General features: G+C 37.6%; 1 protein-coding gene across 2 annotated transcripts in view; it reads left to right on the forward strand.

Moving 5' to 3' along the window:
• The first annotated feature begins 2533 nt into the window (after positions 1-2533).
• The window catches only part of LOC149838302 (BTB/POZ domain-containing protein At4g08455-like), a 45047-nt gene continuing 23861 nt past the window's right edge, over positions 2534-23719 (forward strand). For both annotated transcript variants that reach the window (XM_090006510.1, XM_090006509.1), the window contains exon 1: positions 2534-2898. In XM_090006510.1, coding sequence (XP_089862636.1) covers positions 2632-2898 — 267 coding nt within the window. In that variant the 5' untranslated portion in view covers positions 2534-2631. The remainder of the gene's footprint in view (positions 2899-23719) is intronic.

Raw genomic sequence — 23719 nt, forward strand, 5'->3', positions numbered from 1 at the left:
AAATATGTGATGCATGAGAAGAGACACATATGAAAGGACACATTATTTCCCAACAAGGATTTATCATCATAGGTGGGCTTTGCCCTCATTAATGCAAGGGGGCTTACTCTTATAAAAATGAAATCCTGACCACCAACCTAGTGGCCAAGGCCCACTCCCCTGTGCCAAGCCCATTGGGGCTATGAAAAAAGTAGATCACCAATGTTATTAGAATCGAAGTAAATCAACCTAAAATAAAACAAAAAATTGATTTACTTCAGGTTGAATCAAGAGGACCTTAAAAATATTGGTCGATTTAACCTTAATTCAACTTGAATTGGGCTGAATCAAGGTCAAATTTACCATTTTATTGCATTTTTATGTTTGATTATTTATGTTTTTAAATAAAAACAATTAACTAATTTAGCTTGACTTGACTCGAGCCTGAACTCTGGCCGAGAAAAATCTTGCAATATATTAAAATTTGTATTTTGAAAAATTGTTGTATCTAAAGTATATAAAACCATGGTGAAAGTAAGGAAAATTTAAAAAACATTAAAATTATTTTTTATTACATCAATATCAAGACAAAAATACATGGAATGTCGGTTTAGTAAGCAACAAAGTAGTGATGGGAGTGTAGTGAAGCTTGGTGAGCAAGAAATACCAGTGGATGATTGTTTCAAATATTTGGGATCTATCATTCAAAAGTATGGAGAAATTGATGGAGATGTAAATCATAAGATAAAGGTTGGGTAGATAAAATGAAAGAGTGCAATCGGAGTATTGTGCGATCGTAGAATGCCATTGTGGTTGAAGGGAAAGTTTTATAGGACGACTATTAGGCCCGCTTTACTATAAGATACAGAATGTTGGGCTGTCAAGAGACATCATATTAAAAAAATGAGTGTAGCTGAGATGTGTATGTTGAGATGGATGTGTGGAAATACAATAAAAGATAAGATTCAGAATGAGAAAATACATAAGAAGGTAGGCGTTGCACCCATTGAAAATAATATGAGAGAGAATCATTTACGGTGGTTTGGACATATTCAGTGAAGGCCTAATGATGCTCCAGTTAGAAGGATGGAGAAATGGGAAAATATATTAGTTAAAAGAGGTCAAGGTAGGCCTAGGAAGACATGGATGGAGGTGATAGGAAAAGATATGAATGCTTTGAACCTCAACGAGGACATGGCATTGGATAGAAATGATTGGAGGAGAAGGATTCATGTAGAAGACCCAATATGATTTTCTTTGTTGGTTCATATCGCAAACCCCAATTGTTTTGGGATGAAAGCGTAGTAGTAGTTGTTGTTGTTGTTGTATCAATATCAAGACAAAAACAACACATTTTTTTAGAAAGGAATGATATATTTTCAGCATGAGATGTTTTTTGGAAACATCACGTATTCTTAAAAAGTATGTGGGTGTATTTTACCGCGCGTAAGATACCACAAAAACGAAACATTGGACGCACGAAACACACGCCCGTGACATATTGATTTACCATTCTACCCTCCTTGCATGGGGAACACCACTCTAATCTTGACCCTCTCTCTCACCCTTGTGCAACTAATGGTGAAAGACTTACTCTCTCTCTCTCTCTTCCGCCATTCCTTGCTTTTATTGTTCATCATTATCTTCTTCTTCTTATTATTATTCTTTGATTAGAGCTTTGAATAAGCAATTTATTTGATTAGGTTTTTTCTTTGATTACGTTTTTTTTTTATTAGGGCTTTGAATCAAACATATTTAATCAGGATTTTTGTTATTGAACTTAATTAATAATTTTTTTATTTGATTAGTTTGTTTCTTTGATTAGGGTTTTGAATCAAAATTTTCTAATTAGAGCTTCTTATAGTTAATTTGATTAGGGAGTTTTTTTTTGTATTTTATTAGGGTTATTTTTCTTTGATTTTTTTTGTTTAGGGTTTGAATTAAGTTTTTTTTTATATTTAATTTTATAGATTATTTATAATTTCTTTGATTTTATGGATTATTTTTCTGGTAACTTAAGGTTTTTAGTTTATTTATGATTTATTTTCTTGCATTTTAATGTTATGATTTATTTATGGTTTTTGCATTTGCATATACAAAAATATGAATTTTTGTTTTTTTTCAAACTATACAAAATATAAACATTTGTTGTACTTGGATGTAGTTTGATCCATATTGAGGGCTAAAATCTATAAATTTTTGATAAGCTTTTGTATTTAGATCAAATATGACACTGATTAAAGCATTTATATAATAAATTATCAATTATTATTTTTCTCAAATTATTCAAAGTTTAATTTTTTGGTTTTTTATCTATATCCAAAGCTAAAATCGATAACAAACATATTAAAACACTCATATGTGTTCAAGCAATTCGCACCCATTAAAAATCAAAAGCTAGACAGTAGCCTCGTGTCAAATCGAAACTGATGAAGTAATAGTTGTTACAGAACAATCTTGGCAGGCCACGATAAAATGACGATATGTTAAAAAAATCGCGATATTCATGACACGGGCTGAAACGACGGCAAACCAACTCACGGAGATTCTATTCTCGAACGATTTTCACTTTTTCAGCGACCGTTCTCTCTCAACTCTTGCCACCACTCTGTAATCTTTTCCAGTCTCTCAAAGCTTAGCGAGAGAGAGAGGATGGTGCCGAATGAGAGGGAAGGGTGGGGGAGGATGAGCTGCCTCTCATGCAAGGACCAGTACGCGCCCAACAACGCCGGCACGTGCAGGGAGTGCTACGAGGAAGCCAGCGAGACGGAGGAGGAGCTCAAGAAGGAGATCGATGAGCTCAAGTCCAAGATCGCCTTCCTCAAGACGTGGGCTCCCCAGCCCGTCCTCGACCGCTTCTCCGACGTCCTCCTCCAAGCCTCCGACGGCTCCTCTATCAGAGCCCACAAAGCCGTTCTGGTCAGTATGACCTACTATTTCATTTTATTCTTCCCGTTTTCATTTTGCCTTGCATTTTTTTCCTTTTTTTGAACGAATAATGAAGGTGGTCATCGGTATTCATCGGTCTAGAGAGAGAAATTTCGAGGTTGTATTGTGAGCGGAAATGGGTAGGAACCCTTTGACATTATTGGGTGATAATTCTTCCTGTTTTTATTTTTTTTATGGTCAATGAAAAATTGCCATGTTTTGTTGGGTGGTTGTAAAGAATGTCAAGAATACAGAGTCACGTAGGACTCTGATGGAGGAGGACGATCCCTATGGAAATAAACCAGATAAGATTGTTAAACCTTCTCTTGGTAAAGCTCATCTCCAACAATATTAGGTCTCAAGAAACCAGGAGTCAAGAAGAATACAGTCACCTAGGACTCTGATGGAGGAGGACGATCCCTATGGAAATAAACCAGATATGGTTGTTAAACCTTGTCTTGGTAAAGCTCATCTCCAACAAAATTAGGTCTCAAGAAATCAAGAGTCATCACTTGTTGAAACGGTCTAAGAGTGACTCCTATTCTATCTCAATCTCTTCAGTTTTATACTCATGGAGTCATAAACAAGAATGTATGCTCTCAAGATAAACTTTGACACTCTGATTGATGTAACTGGTATATAATGCAAGGAAACCTCTTTCTTCAAAAATTGTCTAGAGAGAGAACTCGTGGAAGTAGGTCACGTTGACCGAACCACAAAATCATGTGTTCATTATGCTTGTGTTATATAGTTTAGGTGTGCCTCCATAGTTTATATGGTATCAGAGCCAAAGTGTCTTGGTTCTCATGCTAGTGTGTTTGGATCTATCTGCATGTTAGTTGCGTTATATGACAACTACATCGTCTCCCACCTCCCTCATGCCAAATCCTTCCATTCAATGGAATGCCTTAGTGTCCTTAGTGTGTATCAAACTTGATAGACACAACTATCTGATTATAGAAATCACAAATTGAAGCTGTTATGTTCTCACATGATCTGTTCAAATATGATGACGGATCATTCCTTGCTCCAGATCAATTCGTTAAAGAAGGGGACAAAACAAAACCAAATTTGAGTTCTTGATATGGAAGAGAGCGGATCAACTGGCCCTGAGTTGGATCCGTGCCACTGTTATTGAGTTTCTGTTAGGCCAAATTGTTTAAATATCTACTACGCATGAAGCATGGTCTATGTTAGAATGAGCATATTTTTCTCAATTCAGTGTCTGTATTCTCCAATTGAAGAAAGAGCTCTAGGACATCAAGAAAAAAGATAAGAGCATTGTAGAGTATCTTAATCGTTTAAGTTTTTATCAGATTCTTTATGTGCCATCTGTCAACTTGTTTATGATGAGAACTTTGTTCATTATCTTTAAACTGTCTATCGAGGGATTACGAGAGTTTTGTCACGTCAGTTACCACTCGTGATGCTTTACCCACTTTCGTGGATATTTATGAAATGTTGCTCAATCAAGAAAAGAGATTGCAAATACTGAATGACCAACCTGCACAAGGAGAATTTGTTTCCACTGCTTTTTTCACTCAGAGAGGTCATGGCAGAGGAGGACCTCTAGGTAGAGGTAGAGGTTGATCCAAGGGGGCTAGTCAATGTTTTTGAAACTACCAAAATTACTAGAGTGGTCAATTTGGTTCCACACGCCCACCGCAAAATCAGAAAGATGGATAGGTTATCTGCCAGTTCTGTGGTCGCTGCAATTATACAACCCGTATCTGCTATGACATACCGAAAGCTTTTGCGGCCATGGCTCTCAATAGCTTGCAAGATTCTACCTGGTACCCAGATACTGGAGCCTCACACCATGTTACTGCACAAGATCAAGTTATGACCAATAAAACAGAGTACCACGACACTGATGGTGTTATGATTGGAAGTGGTACATAGCTGCCTATTACAAGTACAAGTAATCTTTCTTTGCGTCATGAAAATAAGAGTTTTAAGTTACAAAATGTGCTTCATGTTCCTACTATCAAGAAAAATCTCTTATCAGTATCTAGATTTGCAAAAGATAATTAATGTTTATTTCAGTTTGATGCTAATGGGTTTTGTATTATGGAACCGAAAAGCGAGACTATTCTCCTAAGAGGACCAATTAAGGGAGGACTATATTCATGGCCGTATGGACAATGTGATCCAAAGGCGACATCTCCTACGGTTTGCTTTGGTAGAATATATGCAAATAAGTTTCGTGTTTCCGATGAAATTTGACATTGCCGTTTAGGGCATCCTAGTTTTTAGGTTTTGAAAAGTCTTAGAAAAATTGGTTCTATTTCCTTTATTAACAATATTAATATGGATTTATGCTTTTCATGTGCTATCAATAAAATTCATAAATTGCCATTTGATAAAGCTGAATATTTTTTTCAAGCTCCGTTGGAACTCATTCATGTTGATTTATGGGGACTGGTGTCTACTCAATCTCAAGAAGATTTCAAATATTATATGTTACTTGTAGATGAGTTTTCAAAAATTTCTTGGTTGTTTCCGTTGAGGAGAAAATCATATGCTTTTCCTTGCTTTATAAATTTGAAGAATATTGTGGAAATACAACTTGAAAAAGAAATTAAAATATTTCACAGTGAAGATGGGGTGAATTTGTTAGTGACAAATTTACAAACTTTCTAAATGGTAGTGGCATTAAAAGATGGCTCTCATGTCCTCAAACCCCTCAACAAAATGAAGTTGTTGAGAGAAAACATATGCATATTGATGAATCTGGTCTGACCCTGTTATTTTATGCTGGTCTTAGTCAAATTTTTTGGGTAGATGCCTTTAGGACTGCCATCTATCTCATTAACCGGCTACCCTCTTCAACTCTAAGTCAGAAATCACCTTATGAACTTTTGTTCAATCAAACCCTTGGTCATGAACATCTCAAAATTTGTGGATGTACCTGTTATCCATACCTTGTCCCATATGCCAAATCTAAACTTGAACCCAAATCCAAACCGTGCATTTTTCTAGGCTATGGATCTAACTACAAATGATATATGTGGTTATGATCCTGTGACTCAAAAGACTTTTGTGTCTAGACATGTGGTCTCCGATGAAGGAAATTTTATTTATGTAAAAAAACAACAACCCTTCACATCAAAAGAAGTGTCCAATTGGGTTCAAACCAAAGACTCTAAATTGTCCAGTGAGCCAACTGTAACCAGTAATTCTAGAGAACCGTGTAACCTTATACAATTACCTAATCCAATAACATATTAACAACTGTGTAACTCACTCAGTGAACCGTCCACACTTGAACCGTTCATTCCTGAACCAAACATGTTTATACCCGAATCTGTATCTTCTATTGTGTCACCCCTAGAAGATAGATCGAGTGAAAACATTGTGTCATCCTCATCTTCTCGGTTGAATTTCATAGTAGACCTCTCCAACCACACACCTACTAGAACCCATCATATGGTTACCAGATCCCAAGATAGAACCTTGCGACCCAGATTGTTCTTTGGATATAAACATCTTATTGCTCTTCTCAGTGAAATTAATCAGGATGAACATGAGCCTTACAATTTTGATCAAGCCAATGCATATCCTAGGTGGTGTCATGCTATGAAAGAAGAAGTCAGAGCTCTTCATCAAAATCAAACTTGAATTCTTATTCTACCAGAAAATGCTACAAATTTAGTTGTGTGTAAGTGAATTTACAAAATCAAAAGGCATACAAATGGGACCATTGCTAGGTTCAAAACCCGTCTTATTGCCAAGGGATATAGCCATCAGGAAGGTGTTGACTATTTTGAGACCTTTAGTCCTATCATTAAACCCATATATGTGAGAATGGTTCTATCTATTGCTGTTAGTTTTTGATGACCAGTTCATCAATTAGATGTTAATAATGTTATTCTTTATGACATTCTAAAAGAAGAAGTATACATGTCTCAATCGCAAGGATTTGAGAACAAAAACCATCCCCACTATGTATGTAAACTTGGTCGGGCTCTATATGGTCTAAAACAAGCTCCAAAAACCTGGTTTGAAAGATTTCGTTTGTATTTGGAAAAACTAGGTTTTACTGAATCCAAAGCTGATCCCTCATTTGTATGCCACAACAGTCAACTTCACATGTTTATTTTGATTTATGTTGATGACATTATCATTATAGGAAATTCTCAGAATGAGGTCAATCGTATAATACATAACTTTGGGTCCAAATTTTTTGTCAAAGATCTGGGTCCATTACATTATTTTCTTGGAATTGAAGTTATTTACGACTCTATTGGCGGAATGGTTCTATGTCAAAGAAAATATCTTTTGGATATTTTAATTAAAACAAGTATGACCGATTGCAAGCCAGTAGTCACCCCTGTTGCGCCTAATGTGGTGTTAACCAAACACAATGGAATCTTGTTAGAAAATGCCACTGAGTACAGAACCATTGTTGGAGGTCTCTAATATGTCACATTTACTCGACCTAAGATAGCATATGCGGTCAATAAAGCATGTCAGTTCATGCATGAACCAAATCAGAGTCACTGGCTTCATGTTAAGCGGATTCTTCGATACTTGAAAGGAACCATAAATATGAGTTTATAAATTTACAAATTCAATTCCTTGCAGCTGAGTGCGTATTTTGATGCTGACTAGGCTGAATATCAAGATGATAGAAAATCTACAGGAGGCTATTTAACATTCCTGGGTTCAAATCTCTTATCCTGGAACTCAACCAAACAACAAACTGTGGAAAAGCTGTAGCTGGAATCGTTGCTGAGTTAGTTTGGCTCAACTAGTTGGCAAGAGAGCTCAACCTCCTTTCATGTGGGCCTCCTACTTTTGTTAGAAAATAATACATATATATATATATATACACACACTCTTTGTAATAAAAGAGTATGTATATGTATAAGTATATGTATATAAATACATATTTAAAGTATATACGTATATTCTTGTATTTTTATTTGGTATCTTCTGTAATTTTTCATTTTATTTATTTTCCTTTTCTTTTGGACTTTTTCTGTACACAATCAGTAGCTGACTGTGTACAGTGTACAACAGTCAGCCTATGACTGTTGTACACAGTCTGGACATAGAGCCATTGGGCTGATTCCCAACAGCTCTAATTAGAGCTGTTGGGAATTAGAGCTGTTGGGAATAACCCAACGTCTCTTTTCATATTAGATGCTCTCTATAAATAAGGGTGATCAAACCCATTGTAATATAGTAATTGAAGAAGGGGTTTTATCCCCTCATCTTTATGAATACGGTGCATTTGACGCAACAACAACAACAACAACAACAACAACTATGCCTTCATCCCAAAACAATTGGGGTCGGCGATATGAACCAAAAAAGAAAATCATTCTGGGTCTTCCACATGAATCCTTCTCCTCCAATCATTTCTATCCAATGCCATGTTTTCATATCCTTTCCTATCATCTCCATCCATGTCTTCCTAGGCCTACCCCGACCTCTTTTAACTAATATATTTTCCCATTTCTCCATCCTTCTAACTAGAGCATCATTAGGCCTTCGCCGAATATGTTCAAACCACCGTAAATGATTCTATCTAATCTTATTTTCAATGGGTGCAACGCCTACCTTCTTACGTATCTCCTTGTTCCGAATCTTATCTTTTATTGTATTTCTACACATCCATCTAAGCATACGCATCTCAGCTACACTTATTTTTTGAATATGATGTCTCTTGGCAGCCCAACATTCCGTACCATATAGTAAAGCGGGCTTAATAGTCATCCTATAAAACTTTCCCTTCAACCGCAATGGCATTATACGATCGCACTGTTAGAATTCCACCTTGGTACCTGTATTGAGAAAACGAGAGAGAGAGACGAATAAAAGATTACAAGAGGGGGCTGCGGCTGTCACGATTTCTTCATCCAGAAATCATGACCTAATGGCTGTATTAATACACTTAAGTTTACATTGTGGGTCGGGTCGGGTCTGGTGTAATATCTGAACCCGGATACAAATAAAAATACAGGCTTATACATGAATGAACTCGGGCCTGGTACATGATCCAGACCCGAAACACTGTTCACCTTTTTTAACCCCCCTCAAGTTGATCATGGTTATGGATCATGCACAACTTGCCTTTAAGCATCCAAAAACGATCCTTTGTTAACCCTTTTGTAAATAGGTCCGCAACTTGTCTTTCAGTATTGACGAACTCAGGCTTAATCTCTTTTTCTTCAAATTTCTGTCTCACAAAGTGTTGGTCAATCTCAATGTGCTTAGCACGACTGTGATGTATTGGATTGAATGACATGTTTATAGCACTTTGGTTGTCACATAGCAAGATAGTGTGGAAGATCTTTTCTCCTACTTCAGTTAGTAGATGTCTGATCCATGTGGCTTCGGCATTAACAGCAACCATAGATCTATACTCAACCTTAATACTTGATCTAGCGATAGCCTTTTGTTTTCTACTGCTCCAAGAAACTAAATTTCTTCCAATGAAGGCACAATATCCTGATGTAGATCTTCGTTCATCAGGGTCTCCTGCCCAGTCTGCATCACAATATACAGTGAGTCTGTGCTCATCTTTGCCATATGGATGTGGTGAGTATATCAATCCATCCCCAACAGTCCCTTTCAGATATCTAAGGATACTCTTGACGGCCTCCATATGTCCAGTACGTGGCTCATGCATAAATTGAGACACTTGATTGACTGAATAAACAATATCAGGTCTAGTGAATGTGAGGTACTGTAACATTCCTATTATGCTTCGATACCTGGTGGGGTCATCACACAGATCTCCATCATGAGCGCTAAGTTTTTTATGAAGCACACTCGGAGTTCCCAGAGGTTTGCAGTCTTTCATGCCTGCCTTGTTGAGAACATCTATGATGTACTTGTGCTGAGTGAGTGTCAAGCCATGAGCTTGATTATCAACTTCTACACCAAGAAAATAGCGCAGAGCTCCAAGATCTTTCATTTTGAACCTCTGACCTAGTAAGTCTTTTACTTCTTGGATGTGGGCCGCAGAGTTTCCTGTGATAACAATATCATCGACATAAATTAATAACAAAGTGGTCACAATTTGACTTCTGAAAATAAACAATGAGTGGTCCAGCATGGAACGTGAAAATCCATGTTTCTGAATCTCTAGTGAGAAGCTATCAAACCAAGAGCGAGATACTTGCTTCAGACCATAAATAACTCTTTTTAACCTGCACACATAAGTTTTACAATTTTGTTCTTGATATTCAGGGGGTTGCTCCATATATACTTCCTCCTTTAAGTCCCCATGCAAGAACACATTTTTTACATCAAACTGACTCAACTTCCATCCATGTTCAACAGCAAGAGAAATAATAATTCAAATTGTTCTCATTCTTACAATCGGACTAAAAGTCTCATCATAGTCTTGCCTTGCTTCTTGAGTGAATCCTTTTGCCACGAGCCTTGCCTTGTATCGTTCAATGGTTTCATCTGGCTTGTACTTTATCTTGTAGACCCATTTACATCCGACAACATTTGTGTCAGGTGGTCTGGGAACAACTTTCCAGGTTCCACATTCATGCAAGGCTTGCATTTCAACATTCATGACTTCTACCCACTTGGTACAAGTGGCTGCGTGGTAGTACATAGTGGGCTCATCTACCTTATTGAGAGCAGTTAAAAAGAGTTAAAGATCCAAGGAGAAGTTGTTACATCTAACCCACCTGTCAATGGGATGTCGTATGCGACTTGATTTTTTGACCTCAAGAGTGTGAGAAGGAGTCAGATTGCTGACTGAGACATGATCTGAATGACTTGATGTTGTCGGTCTCTGTTTAGAATAGACAATGCCTTTGTATCTGCCCGATACTTTTTCTGAATTCTGTGGCCCCGACGTCTCAGTATTCTCAGACATCTCTTCTTCTTGCTGCACACAATTTGATGAACATGCTTCATTGGAGCCAACAAAAAGTTCTGAACTCAACCAAGGATAGTAAACTTCAGTTGGTATATTCGTTGCATCAGCTCTGTCATCAAAATTTTGTTCATCAAAGACAATATTTCTTGAGATTCTGATACGTTTTTTGGTGGGATCATAACACCTATATCCTTTGTAGTCATCTGCGTATCCCACAAACCTACACTTCTGGGCCTTATCCTAAAACTTGTTTCTCAGGGACCGATCAATATGCACATAGCAAACATATCCAAAAACACACAGATCATGATAACTAGGATGAGCTTCAAAGAAACACTGATAAGGCGACTTATTTTCCAGAACGACCATGGGCAATCTATTTATCATATGCACGACAGAATGAAAAGCTTCTGTCTATAGGTTGATGGGAAGATTGCTGTCATGAAGCATACTCATGGGACTTTCAACGATATGTCTATGTTTTCGTTCAGCAATCCCATTTTGTTGAGGAGTGTGAGGGCATGACACCCTTTTTCCTATTCCGTTATTTCGAAGAAAAGAAATAAAATCACAGGATGAGAATTTCCCACCTCCATCATATTGAAAAAATTGAATGGACTCAGAAAATTGATTTTTGACCAAGGAAAGGAAATTTTGAAACAAAGAGAAGACTTCTGACTTATTTTTTATGAAATATATCCAAGTGTATTGAGATTAACTATCAACAAAGATTAGATAATATCTGCTTCCAGACCCAAAGACAATTGGGGCGAGTCCCCACACATCAGAACAAATAATCTCAAAAGGTTTTGAAGCTCTCTTATTAATGGAATGGAAAGGCAATACATGACTCTTGCATGAAAGACAAGTAGAACATTTATGACTGCTCTCATCCCCATTAAGACTTTCTTTTGGAATGAGATTATTAGAAACAAGTTTCGCAATAAAATGACTCCCACAATGTCCTAACCGACTATGCCATAAGAATGACTTATTACATTCAGAGATACTAAAAACACTGGCAGAAGAGGATAAACACGACTCTAATGAAGGCTTCGAAATCAGGTGAGCAGGGCGAACATCATGACATGAAGCTTCTTCAAAGACATACATGTTGCCTCGTCTCTTTCCTTTAGCGAATGTTTCCCTCGTGTGTAGGTCCTTGACCTGCACAGAGAAGGGAGTGAATTCAACTGAAGCATTATTATCATCAATAAGTTTGGAGACAGAGATAATATTTTTCTTAATGTCAGTAGCATGAAGAACGTCAGAAAGAGTAAGAGTGAAATGTGACATGGGAATCACACTCTTTCCAACATGAGAAACAGGATGGTGAGATCTGTCTCCAGTGACAATCTTACTTTTTCCGAAATAAGGAATAGGGTTAGAAATTTTACCTGCATTGCCGGTTACATGAGTTGCTACCTCTGAATCGACAAACCATGTGCCTTTATCACTCTGCTTCAATTTTAAATTTGACAAGGCAGATATCAGCAAATCTTTAATCTCTTCACTGTCTCTGATATTTGTGAACTTTCTTTTGGTTTTTGTCTGTGAACCCTTTCCTTTATTCTCTGGATTATGCCAACAATTCACCTTGATATGTCCCTTCTTGTTATAAAGGAAGCAAGTAGGAATGAATCTTGGTCCCTGTGCATGAGCTAACATGTTTGGAGTGGGAAGCAAATCACGCCCTCCGTGTCCACTTCGCCCTTGTCCTCCTCGTTCCCGTCCTCTACCATAAGTCACTCCTGTGGTCAAAACTTGAGTATTTTGATGATTATGAGTTTCTTCAGAGAATCCCTTCAGAGTCATTTCATAGTGGACCAATTTGGCTCGTAGCTCATCGAAGGTAGGAAGAACAGGAAGGCACAATAGTGATGTAACTATCATATTGTAGTCAGATCCCAATCCACTCAGAGTTTGTTGCACCATGTCATTATCACTAACGACATACCCTATAACTGCAAGCTGGTCTGTGATGAACTTTATCTTGTTCAAATATTCCATGATGGTCAAAGAATCTTTTCTTAGCAACTGAAATTCCCTTTTTAGAAAAACCACCCTTGCTTAAGAAACTTGCGAATACGTCTGAACCAGTCGTTCCCAGAGTTGTAGCGTTGTACAATTGTCAGGAATGGCAACGAGAATCTCTTGAGATAGAGTTGATGTGATGTATGCAACAACTGATTGATTTTTCCTTTCCCAATTGAGAAATTCAACATTTTTGACATACACGATTGAACTCGCCCCTTGATCATCTTTTTCTTCTCTCGGGATAAATTCTGGTGGGACTGAAGTGGTTCCATCCAGGTGACCTAAGAGGCCTTGACTCCTTATGAAAGAAATAATTTGTCTCTTCCAAATCAAGAAATTTGATGTGTTTAACTTTTCAGAAACAAGCTGGTTGAGAAAACTTGAAAAAGGTTTGATTGAGAGGGATAAGAATCCATTGAGAATGAGAATCAACAAGAGTATCCACGAAAAATTCTAACCCCTTTTTTTTGGAAGAGAGGGTCGTAATTTGTCAGAATCGGAGAATGCAGGAACTGATGTTCAACTTGTGAAAACTGCTATTCAACGACGTGTGAAAAACACCTTCACACGTTAAATATATTTTCAGGCACCTTCACACGTTAAATATATTTTCAGGCAAGTAGCAGAAATAAGAATCAGGAAGGGAACTATACAATATACATATATTTGAATGTGCAAGTGCGAGGAGAAGGCGGGACACAGGAAGATCGAACAAACAATAGCAATAAAGGAATGTCAAGCAGGCAATATCAATAAAATGAAATAGGGATCGTGATTGGTCTCGTGTTTCACGTGAGTCAATTTCAGCGATTCACGTGAAACACAACCACTCCTTTTTACGGTCTGGGTTCACGTGAACATGATTCACGTGAGCCTCAGATCCAAGAGAGAAACAGACCCACTTGAAGTGTGGGTGCACAGAATAATTCAGGAAAGAGAAGAAGAATGAGGGAAGAAGAAGAGAAATAAAGAAGAGTAGATAAGGGGAGAAGTGAAAAAACCCCCTCAAAATTCCGATTGGATGTCATAACTCCTGTTTAGAAGAGATGAGGGCTTCAGATTGGACTGTTGATGGGTTCGGCTGAAGAAGATGAAGAAGACTCGCTGAAGGATCTCGACCTTTGATGGTTCGGCTGAAGAAGATGAAGGGGACTCGCTGAAGGAAGAAGAGATAAAGACGTGCTAAACTCCGATTGTCGCACCTAACAGAAACTTTTTTCAGCCCTTAGACAGATCTCGACTCTGATACCATGTTAGAATTCCACCTTGGTACCTGTATTGAGAAAATGAGAGAGAGAGGCAAAGAAATGATTACAAGAGGGGGCTGCTGCTGTCACGATTTCTTCATCCAGAAATCGTGACCTAATTGATGTATTAATACACTTAAGTTTACATTGTGGGTCGGTTCGGGTCGGGTCTGGTGTAATATCTGAACCCGAATACAAATAAAAATATAGGCTTATACATGAATGAACTCGGGTCTGGTACAAGATCCAGACCCGAAACACTGTTCACCTTTTTCAAGCACAACACTCCATTTGCACTTTTCCATTTCATCCACCCAACCTTTATCCTATGATTTACATCTCCATCAATTTCTCCATACTTTTGAATGATACAAACAACAACAACAACAACAACTACGCCTTCATCCCAAAACAATTGGGGTCAGCGATATGAACCAAAAAAGAAATTCATTTTGGGTCTTCCACATGAATCCTTTTCCTCCAATCATTTCTATCCAACGCCATGTCCTCGGTGAGGTTCAAAGCATTCATATCCTTTCCTATCATCTCCATCCAAGTCTTCCTAGGCCTACCCCGACCTCTTTTAACTAATATATTTTCCCATTTCTCCAACCTTCTAACTGGAGCATCATTAGGCCTTCGCCGAATATGTCCAAACCACCGTAAACGATTCTCTCGCATCTTATTTTCAATGGGTGCAACACCTACCTTCTTACGTATCTCTTCGTTCCGAATCTTATCTTTTATTGTATTTCCACACATCCATCTAAGCATCCGCATCTCAGCTACACTCATTTTTTGAATATGATGTCTCTTGGCAGCCCAACATTCCGTACCATAAAGTAAAGCGGGTCTAATAGTCGTCCTATAAAACTTTCCCTTCAACCGCAATGGCATTCTACGATCGCACAGCACTCCAGTAGCACTTTTCCATTTCATCCACCCAACCTTTATCCTATGATTTACATCTCCATCAATTTCTCCATACTTTTGAATGATGGATCCCAAATATTTGAAATAATCATTCACCGGTATATCTTGCTCACCAAGCTTCACTACACTCCCATCACTACTTCGTTGCTTACTAAACCGACATTCCATATATTCAGTCTTACTCTTACTCAACTTAAAACCTCTAGCTTCCAATGTCTGTCTCCATAATTCTAACTTAGCATTAACCCCGGCTCTAGACTCATCAATCAAAACAATATCATCAGCAAACAACATACACCACGGTATATTTTCTTGAATTGATCTCGTAAGCTCATCCATCACTATCGCAAATAGGAAAGGGCTTAAAGCAGATCCTTGATGTAACCCAACCGTTATCGGAAAATTGGTTGTCACCCCTCCACAAGTGCGGACATTGGTTACTACTCCTTCATACATATCTTTAATTATACTAATGTACTTGAGAGAAACACCTTTCTTCATCATTGTCCACCAGAGAACGTCCCTAGGTACTCTATCGTATGCCTTCTCTAAATCAATAAAAACCATATGCAAATCTTTGTTCCTCTCTCTATATCTTTCAATAAGTTGTCTAAGAAGATGTATAGCTTCCATAGTTGATCTTCCAGGCATAAAACCAAATTGATTCTCCGATATCATGACAACCTTCCTCAACCTAGACTCAATCACCCTCTCCCAAAGTTTCATAGTATGACTCATGAGTTTTATACCACGATAGTTTGTGCAATCTTGTATATCACCCTTATTCTTATATAAAGGCACCAAAGTACTCTTCCTCCACTCATTAGGCATCTTATTTGTTCGCCAAATCAAGTTAAAAAGATTTGTCAACCATTCTAAACCTTTCTCTCCCAAGCATTTCCAAGCCTCGATAGGTATACCATCTGGGCCAACTGCCCTTCTTGATTTCATTTTCTTCAAAGCCTCTGCAATTTCTTTCTTTTGAATCTTGCGCATGAAGTCACGATTTATCTCATGAAAAGGAATGGAGAAGTCTCCAAGATCTTGAGCATGACTATCATTAAATAGCTTATCAAAATAATCTTTCCATCTCTCCTTAATCTCCTCATCTTTGACTAAAACCCTTTGCGTTTCATCTTTGATACATCTAACCATACCCAAATCCTTCGATTTCCTATCTCTCATCTTTGCAAGCCTATAAATATCCTTCTCGCCTTCTTTGGTATCCAACTTGTCATAAACCTCCTTATATACCTTAGCCCTCGCGTTTCGAACAATTTTTTTAGCTTCCTTCTTTGCTATCATATACTTCTCCAAATTCTCATTATCACGACTCTTACTTAGATTTCTATAACACTCTCTTTTAACCTTAATAGCTAATTTGACATCCTCGTTCCACCATGATGTATCCTTACCTAGTGGTGCACCGCCTTTAGACTCACCCAATACCTCCTTAGCTACTTTTCTCATACCACCCGCTATCTTATTCCACATTGATTCTGAATCCTCCTCGAGACACCAATCAACTTCCTTAACTACCTGCTCTACAAACATTCCTTGTTTAGCTCATTTCAGTGCCCACCACTTAATTCTAGGATCTATCCTATGTCTATCCCTTTTGCGACATTGTCTAATTCTAAGATCTAAAATTAAGACTCTATGTTGTGTAGCTACACTTTCTCCTGGTATAACCTTACAATCGATGCAACAACCCTATCTCTCTTTCTAAGTAGGAAAAAATCTATCTGACTCGTATTAACCCCACTTTTAAATGTTACTAGGTGAGACTCCCTCTTCCTAAACCAAGTGTTTGCTAAGATCATATCATAGGACAAACAAAAATCTAAAATCCTTTCTCCACTTTCATTTCTTTCTCCTATACCATAGCCTCCATGGATATTCTCAAATCCATCCCTACTAATGCCTACATGTCCATTAAGGTCACCGCCGATGAAAAGCTTTTCTCCATAAGATGTCTCTTGTACTACTCCATCTAAATCTTCCCAAAATTGATGCTTAATGGAATCATCTAAACCTACTTGAGGTGCATAAACACTAATAATATTAATAATATCCGTACCTAATACTAATTTAATAAGTAAAATTCTATCACCCTTCCTACGGACCTCAACTACATTATCTATAAACTGACGACTCATAACAATCCCTACTCCATTCCTATTCCTATTTATTCCTGTATACCAAATCTTATATCCCCAAGGTTCTATCACTTTAGCTTTCTCACCTACCCATTTGGTCTCTTGAAGACATAAAATATCAATCTTTCTCCTACACATAACATCTACTAACTCTACCAACTTACCAGTTAAAGACCCTATGTTCCAAGTGGCTAACCTAATTTTATGGTCTTGGAATAACTTCTTTACCCCCACCCGTCCAACAAAGCGAGGGAACCCTTGCCTATTTGACACCACACCCGGGCGCCGGTGTGACGCGTCGCTTCTGGGCGACGACCTAGCAACCCTTGCACATTTATCACTGCCTCCGGGCCTAGAGAGTACAGCGCGTCGCTCAGTGTATAACTACAAACTACATACTTTTGAATGATAGATCCCAAATATTTGAAACAATCCTCCACCGGTATTTCTTGCTCACTAAGCTTCACTACACTACTTCGTTGCTTACTAAACCGACATTCCATATATTTTGTCTTACTCTTACTCAACTTAAAAAACCTCTTGCTTCTAATGTCTGTCTCCATAATTCTAACTTAGCATTAACCCCAACTCTATACTCATCAATCAAAACAATATCATCAGTAAACAACATACACCATGACACATTTTCTTGAATTGATCTCGTAAGCTCATCCATCACTATAGCAAATAGGAAAGGGCTTAAAGCAGATCCTTGATGTAACCCAACTGTTATAGGAAAATTGGTTGTCACCCCTCTACAAGTGCGGACATTGTTTACTACTCCTTCGTACATATCTTTAATTATACTAATGTACTTGAGAGAAACACCTTTCTTCATCATTGTCCACCAGAGAACGTCCCTAGGTACTCTGTCGTATGCCTTCTTCAAATCAATAAAAACCATATGCAAATCTTTGTTCCTCTCTCTATTTCTCTCAATAAGTTGTCTAAGAAGATGTATAACTTCCATAGTTGATCTTGCAGGCATAAAACCAAATTGATTCTCCGATATCATAACAACCTTTCTCAACCTAGACTCAATCACCCTCTCCCAAAGTTTCATAGTATGACTCATGAGTTTTATACCACGATAGTTTGTGTAATCTTGTATATCACCCTTATTCTTATATAGAGGCACCAAAGTACTCTTCCTCCACTCATTAAACATCTTATTTGTCCGCCAAATCTTGTTAAAAAGATTTGTAAACCATTCTAAACCTTTCTCTCCCAAGCATTTCTAAGCCTCGATAGGTATACCATCTGGTCCAACAACCCTTCTTAATTTCATTTTCTTCAAAGCCTCTGCAATTTCTTTCTTTTGAATCTTGTGCATGAAGTCCCGATTCATCTCATGAAAAGGAATTGAGAAGTCTCCAAGATCCTGAGCATGACTTCCATTAAATAGCTTATCAAAATAATCTTTCCATCTCTCCTTGATCTCTTCATCTTTGACTAAAACCCTTTGCATTTCATCTTTGATACATCTAATCATACCCAGATCCTTCGATTTCCTATTACAGTATGAGATGACCTTGAAGGGATTTTTTGAAGATACTCATGCCAAAGTTGGAGCACACGATGTCCTTTCCACATGAGTTGTCTATGGATGAGGACGTGGTAGGTTTGATTTTCGGGAAAGAGGGAGTCAAGAAAGAAATGGACAAGGAAGTCGTCGCATCCTACCTACACCCAATATTCCACCCAATGGACAGAGGCAAAGATCAATACCAACCTGTTTTCTATGCAATAAAAGGGGGCATATCAAAGCTAATTGCTGGTTTAATCATCAAAATAAAGGCAAACAACCAGGGACCAGCAAAGTGCCAGATAAATTAAAAAATAGTGGCGAAGTCAAGGAGTTGTTACTATCTACTCTAGCTAAATTGAATTTGAAACAAAATGATCAGGGCACTTGGTATGTTGATTTTGGTGCAGCCACTCATGTCACTGGTGATGCTGGTAAGCTCCTAGAAATAGTATATTCATTGGAGATGGGTCTCACCATCATATTTCTCATATTGATAACTCTGTCATTCTTGTCTACTTCTTCTCTTGCTCTTTCAAATGTCATTTATGCTCCACATATCAAGAAAAATATTGTTTTTGTCTTTAAGCTTGTAGATGACATCAATGCTTCACTTGAGTTTACTCCTTTTTCTGTTCGTGTCAAGGACCTTCATATGAGGGAAACGTTCGCTGAATGAAAACAACAAGGGAATATGTACGTGTTCCAAGAGAATCCTTCCACCTTGAAGCTCACATCATCTTCTTCTTCAGTCCCTCCTAAGAATGTTTTTAGTCTTTCTGAGTGTAATAAGCCCAATCTTTGGCATGGTCGTCTAGGTCATTGTAGTAGTGGTTTCATTGAAAAGCTTGCTTCAAGCAACCTTATTCCCAAGTCAAGTCTAAGTTTAAATGTCAATGATAAAAAGTGTTCTAGTTGTCTTCAATGTAAGAGTCATGTTCTTTCATTTCATTCTATTAATAAAAGAGCTTCAAGACCATTTGAAATTATTTGTTCTGATGTTTGGGGTCCGACCCCAGTTCCCTCCATGTCTGACATTAGATATTATCTCATTTTTGTTGATAGCTATTCTCGGTACACATGAATTTTCTTTATGAAATGCAAATCTGAAACATTCAAGTTATTTCAGAAATTTCATTCTTTTGTTCAAAATCAATTTTCTGATAATATCCTTTGTTTCCAATGTGATGGAGGGGGTGAATTCTCCTCAAATGACTTTATTAATTTTCTCCAGACAAATGGAATACATTGACAATTGTCTTTCTCTTATACACCTTAACACAATGAGATTGCTGAACGAAAGCTTCGCCATATTGTCGAGAGTGCAATGAGCATGATGCATGATAGTAACCTTCCAGTTACCTTCTAGGAGAGGGTTTTTATTCAACCATTCATATCATAAACCGATTGCCCATGAATATCTTGGAAAACAAATCACCCTACTTTTCTTTACATCTTTGCAAGCCTATAAATATCCTTCTCGCCCTCTTTGGTATCCAACTTGTCATAAACCTCCTTATATACCTTATCCCTCGCGTTTCGAACTACTTTTTTAGCTTCCTTCTTTGCTATCATATACTTCTCCAAATTCTCATTATCACGACTCTTACTTAGATTTCTATAATACTCTCTTTTAACCTTAATAGCTAATTTGACATCCTCGTTCCACTATGATGTATCCTTACCTAGCGGTGCACCGCTTTTAGACTCACCCAATACCTCTTTAGCCACCTTTCTCATGCCACCCCTATCTTATTCCACATTGATTCTGAATCCTCTTCGAGACACCAATCAACTTCCTTAACTACCTGCTCTACAAACATTCCTTGTTTAGCTCCTTTCAGTGCCCACCACTTAATTCTAGGATCTATCCTATGTTTATCCCTTTTGCGACATTGTTTAATTCTAAGATCTAAAATTAAGACTCTATGTTGTGTAGCTACACTTTCTCCTGGTATAACCTTACAATCGATGCAACAACCCCTATTTCTCTTATAAGTAGGAAAAAATCCCACTTTTAAATGTTACTAGGTGAGACTCCCTCTTCCTAAACCAAGTGTTTGCTAAGATCATATCATAGGACAAACCAAAATCTAAAATCCTTTCTCCACTTTCATTTCTTTCTCCTATACCATAGCCTCCATGGATATTCTCAAATCCATCCCTACTAATGCCTACATGTCCATTAAGGTCACCGCTGATGAAAAGCTTTTCTCCATAAGATATCCCTTGTACTACTCCATCTAAATCTTCCCAAAATTGACGCTTAATGAAATCATCTAAACCTACTTGAGGTGCATAAACACTAATAATATTAATAATATTTATACTTAATACTAATTTAATAAGTAAAATCCTATCACCCTTCCTACGGACCTCAACTACATTATCTATAAACTCACGACTCATAACAATCCCTACTTCATTCCTATTCCTATTTATTCCTATATACCAAATCTTATATCCCCAAGGTTCTATCACTTTTGCTTTCTCACCCATCCATTTGGTCTCTTGAAGACATAAAATATCAATCTTTCTCCTACACATAACATCTACTAACTCTACCAACTTACCAGTTAAAGACCCTATGTTCTAAGTGGCTAACATAATTTTATGGTCTTGGACTAACTTCTTTACCCCCACCCGTCCAACAAAGTGAGGGAACCCTTGCCTATTTGACACCACACTCGGGCGCCGGTGTGACGCGTCGCTTCTGGGCGACGACATAGCAACCCTTGCCCATTTATCACTGCCTCCAGGCCTATAGAGTAAATGCGTCACTCAGTAGAGAACGCCCCAACGAAATTCTCATATTGGTTCATATGTACAGGGTATGACTAAGCTTTTATGCTGGCTGTCTCTTGAATACGGTGCATTTGTCACACTTTCCTACTCTTGTAATGTGAAGTATTTGAATGCTATTTTGTGCTAGCATATATTTTGAGTGTTTGAAGTATCAAGTTATTTGAAAGCTTGATTGTTTGTAAGGCTTCTTCACATGGTATCAGAGCTTGGTGTATGATCAATCGTGCATTGGTAGGCTTCCTCGAAAAGCGTGCTTATTCTCTTTCGTGGTGGTGATTTTTCTCTTTTAATTTACCATGGGTGATTTTTTCTCACACAATACAAGCAACTCCAACTGTATTCCGCCATTCAAACTTGAAGGAAGCAACTACAACATTTGGGCGAGACACTTGGAGACATTTATCAAAGGTCAAGGTTTGTGGGGATTCGTAAGAGGTACTATCATTGAACCTACTCCCAAAATTACATTAGGTGAAAATGGGATCAAGACTAGTCTTGACGAAAGAGACAAAGCCATGGAAGAATACTACAAGAAATTGGATGAATAAGAAATGAAAAACGCAAAAATTCTTTTATGGATGTTAAGTGGAGTTGAGAGAAAATTTGCATCAAACCTATTTTGGTATAAAAAGGCAAATGAAGCATGAGAATATCTTAGAGGTATGTTTACCGAAAAAGATATGGCTCACAAATATTATCTCCAAGAAAAAGTTAGAAATATAAAAAAGAAGATAAAAATGTAAGAGATTACTTTATGGAGTTATCTTCCATATGGACCCAACTTGCCCAATTTGTACCCAAATGGGAAGGTAAGTGTATAGAAATGCGAAGAGTTCAAGTTGAGGAAGATAGACTCTTCGCTTTTCTCTATGGTTTGAGACCCGAGTTTGAACAAACAATGGCCTCCTTGCTATCATCTTCATCACCTCCATCACCTCCTCCTATTCATGAGATTATCACTAAGCTTAGTGGAGAAGAAACTAGGCTAAATATGAGTAAAAATGTTAGTGTGCTTGCCACTTCTAGCAATGACTCAGAAGAGGATTGCGCACTTGCAATATCTAAACCAGGACATTACATCAAGCCATGCAAACCTCCTCATTTTAGTAAAAATAGAGAACAAAAAATCATTTGCCATAACTGTAATGAACCTGGTCATATTAGGCCTCAATATCCTAGATACAAACATAGGCCTCAAGAAAAACGTGTTGCCGCTGCACCTTCAAAACAACATGAGGATACTCTGAATCTCAAAGATCTCACCAAATCATTATCTCAACTGATGGATGCATTGCAACCATTACTCAAATGATCTACCTCAGGAGCGGCCATTGCATCATCTTCTACTCTTGGTATGTGCTCTTGGCTTCTTGACTCAGGAGCTTCTTTTCATATGACTCTATATAAGTCTATATTATCCGAATGTCAACCTAATTTGAATGCATCCTTTGTTTTTCCTGCCGATGGCACTGCCTTAGAAATAAAGGGTGTTGAATGTTTAAAAATGAGTTGTCAAAACATAATAAATTTTACATTCCAAAAATAAGACTTATACCAAACCTTCATCTTAACCTACTTGTAGTTTCTCAAATATCGGATCATGGATATGAGTTCATTTTCTCATCAAGTAAATGCTGAGTGCAGGATCGCCAGTCCGAAAAATTGATTGGGGAAGGTTCTAGGCAAGAAGATCTCTATTATATGGATTTCCTTTGTATTCCTGTAACGACTCCAACTTATATCCTTTGAAAATGCGGAAATAATTTTTTTAACCATTGTGGAAATCTTCTCAGAAACCCGGGGCCTTTACAGTTTCACTCTCAACAACCACCCACAATAGAGCTTACAATTATCATCCATACCAAACCAAACCTTTATTGAAATAATGAGTAATAAGTTTAGAGACAATTGCATAAATGAAGAGTTCAGAGTGAATAACAACTAAATAAAATGAAAATGAAATAAAAGAAGAGTCACGCTGTCCATATGTGATATGTCTAGCAAGTGCGTGAGACTCATAGCTCCCCCAGAAGCCAGTCACTTCACTGATTACCTGCGGCTGCGAAAAACCACAAATAGAGGGTGTCAAAAATATGAAGAATTCTGCGTACGAATCTCTCTAATGAAATAAATGAGCATAAAGAACACAACTAAGATTTCATGCAATAGTTTAGAGGAATACAATTATGACATTTGCATAATTCAATTTAGCATTCATGCAATATGAAACATTTATTAAGTATGAAAGAACATT

Source organism: Nuphar pumila, chromosome 5 (genome assembly GCF_984573655.1).
Source record: "Nuphar pumila chromosome 5, dmNupPumi1.hap1.1, whole genome shotgun sequence".
NCBI classification, from domain to species: domain Eukaryota; kingdom Viridiplantae; phylum Streptophyta; class Magnoliopsida; order Nymphaeales; family Nymphaeaceae; genus Nuphar; species Nuphar pumila.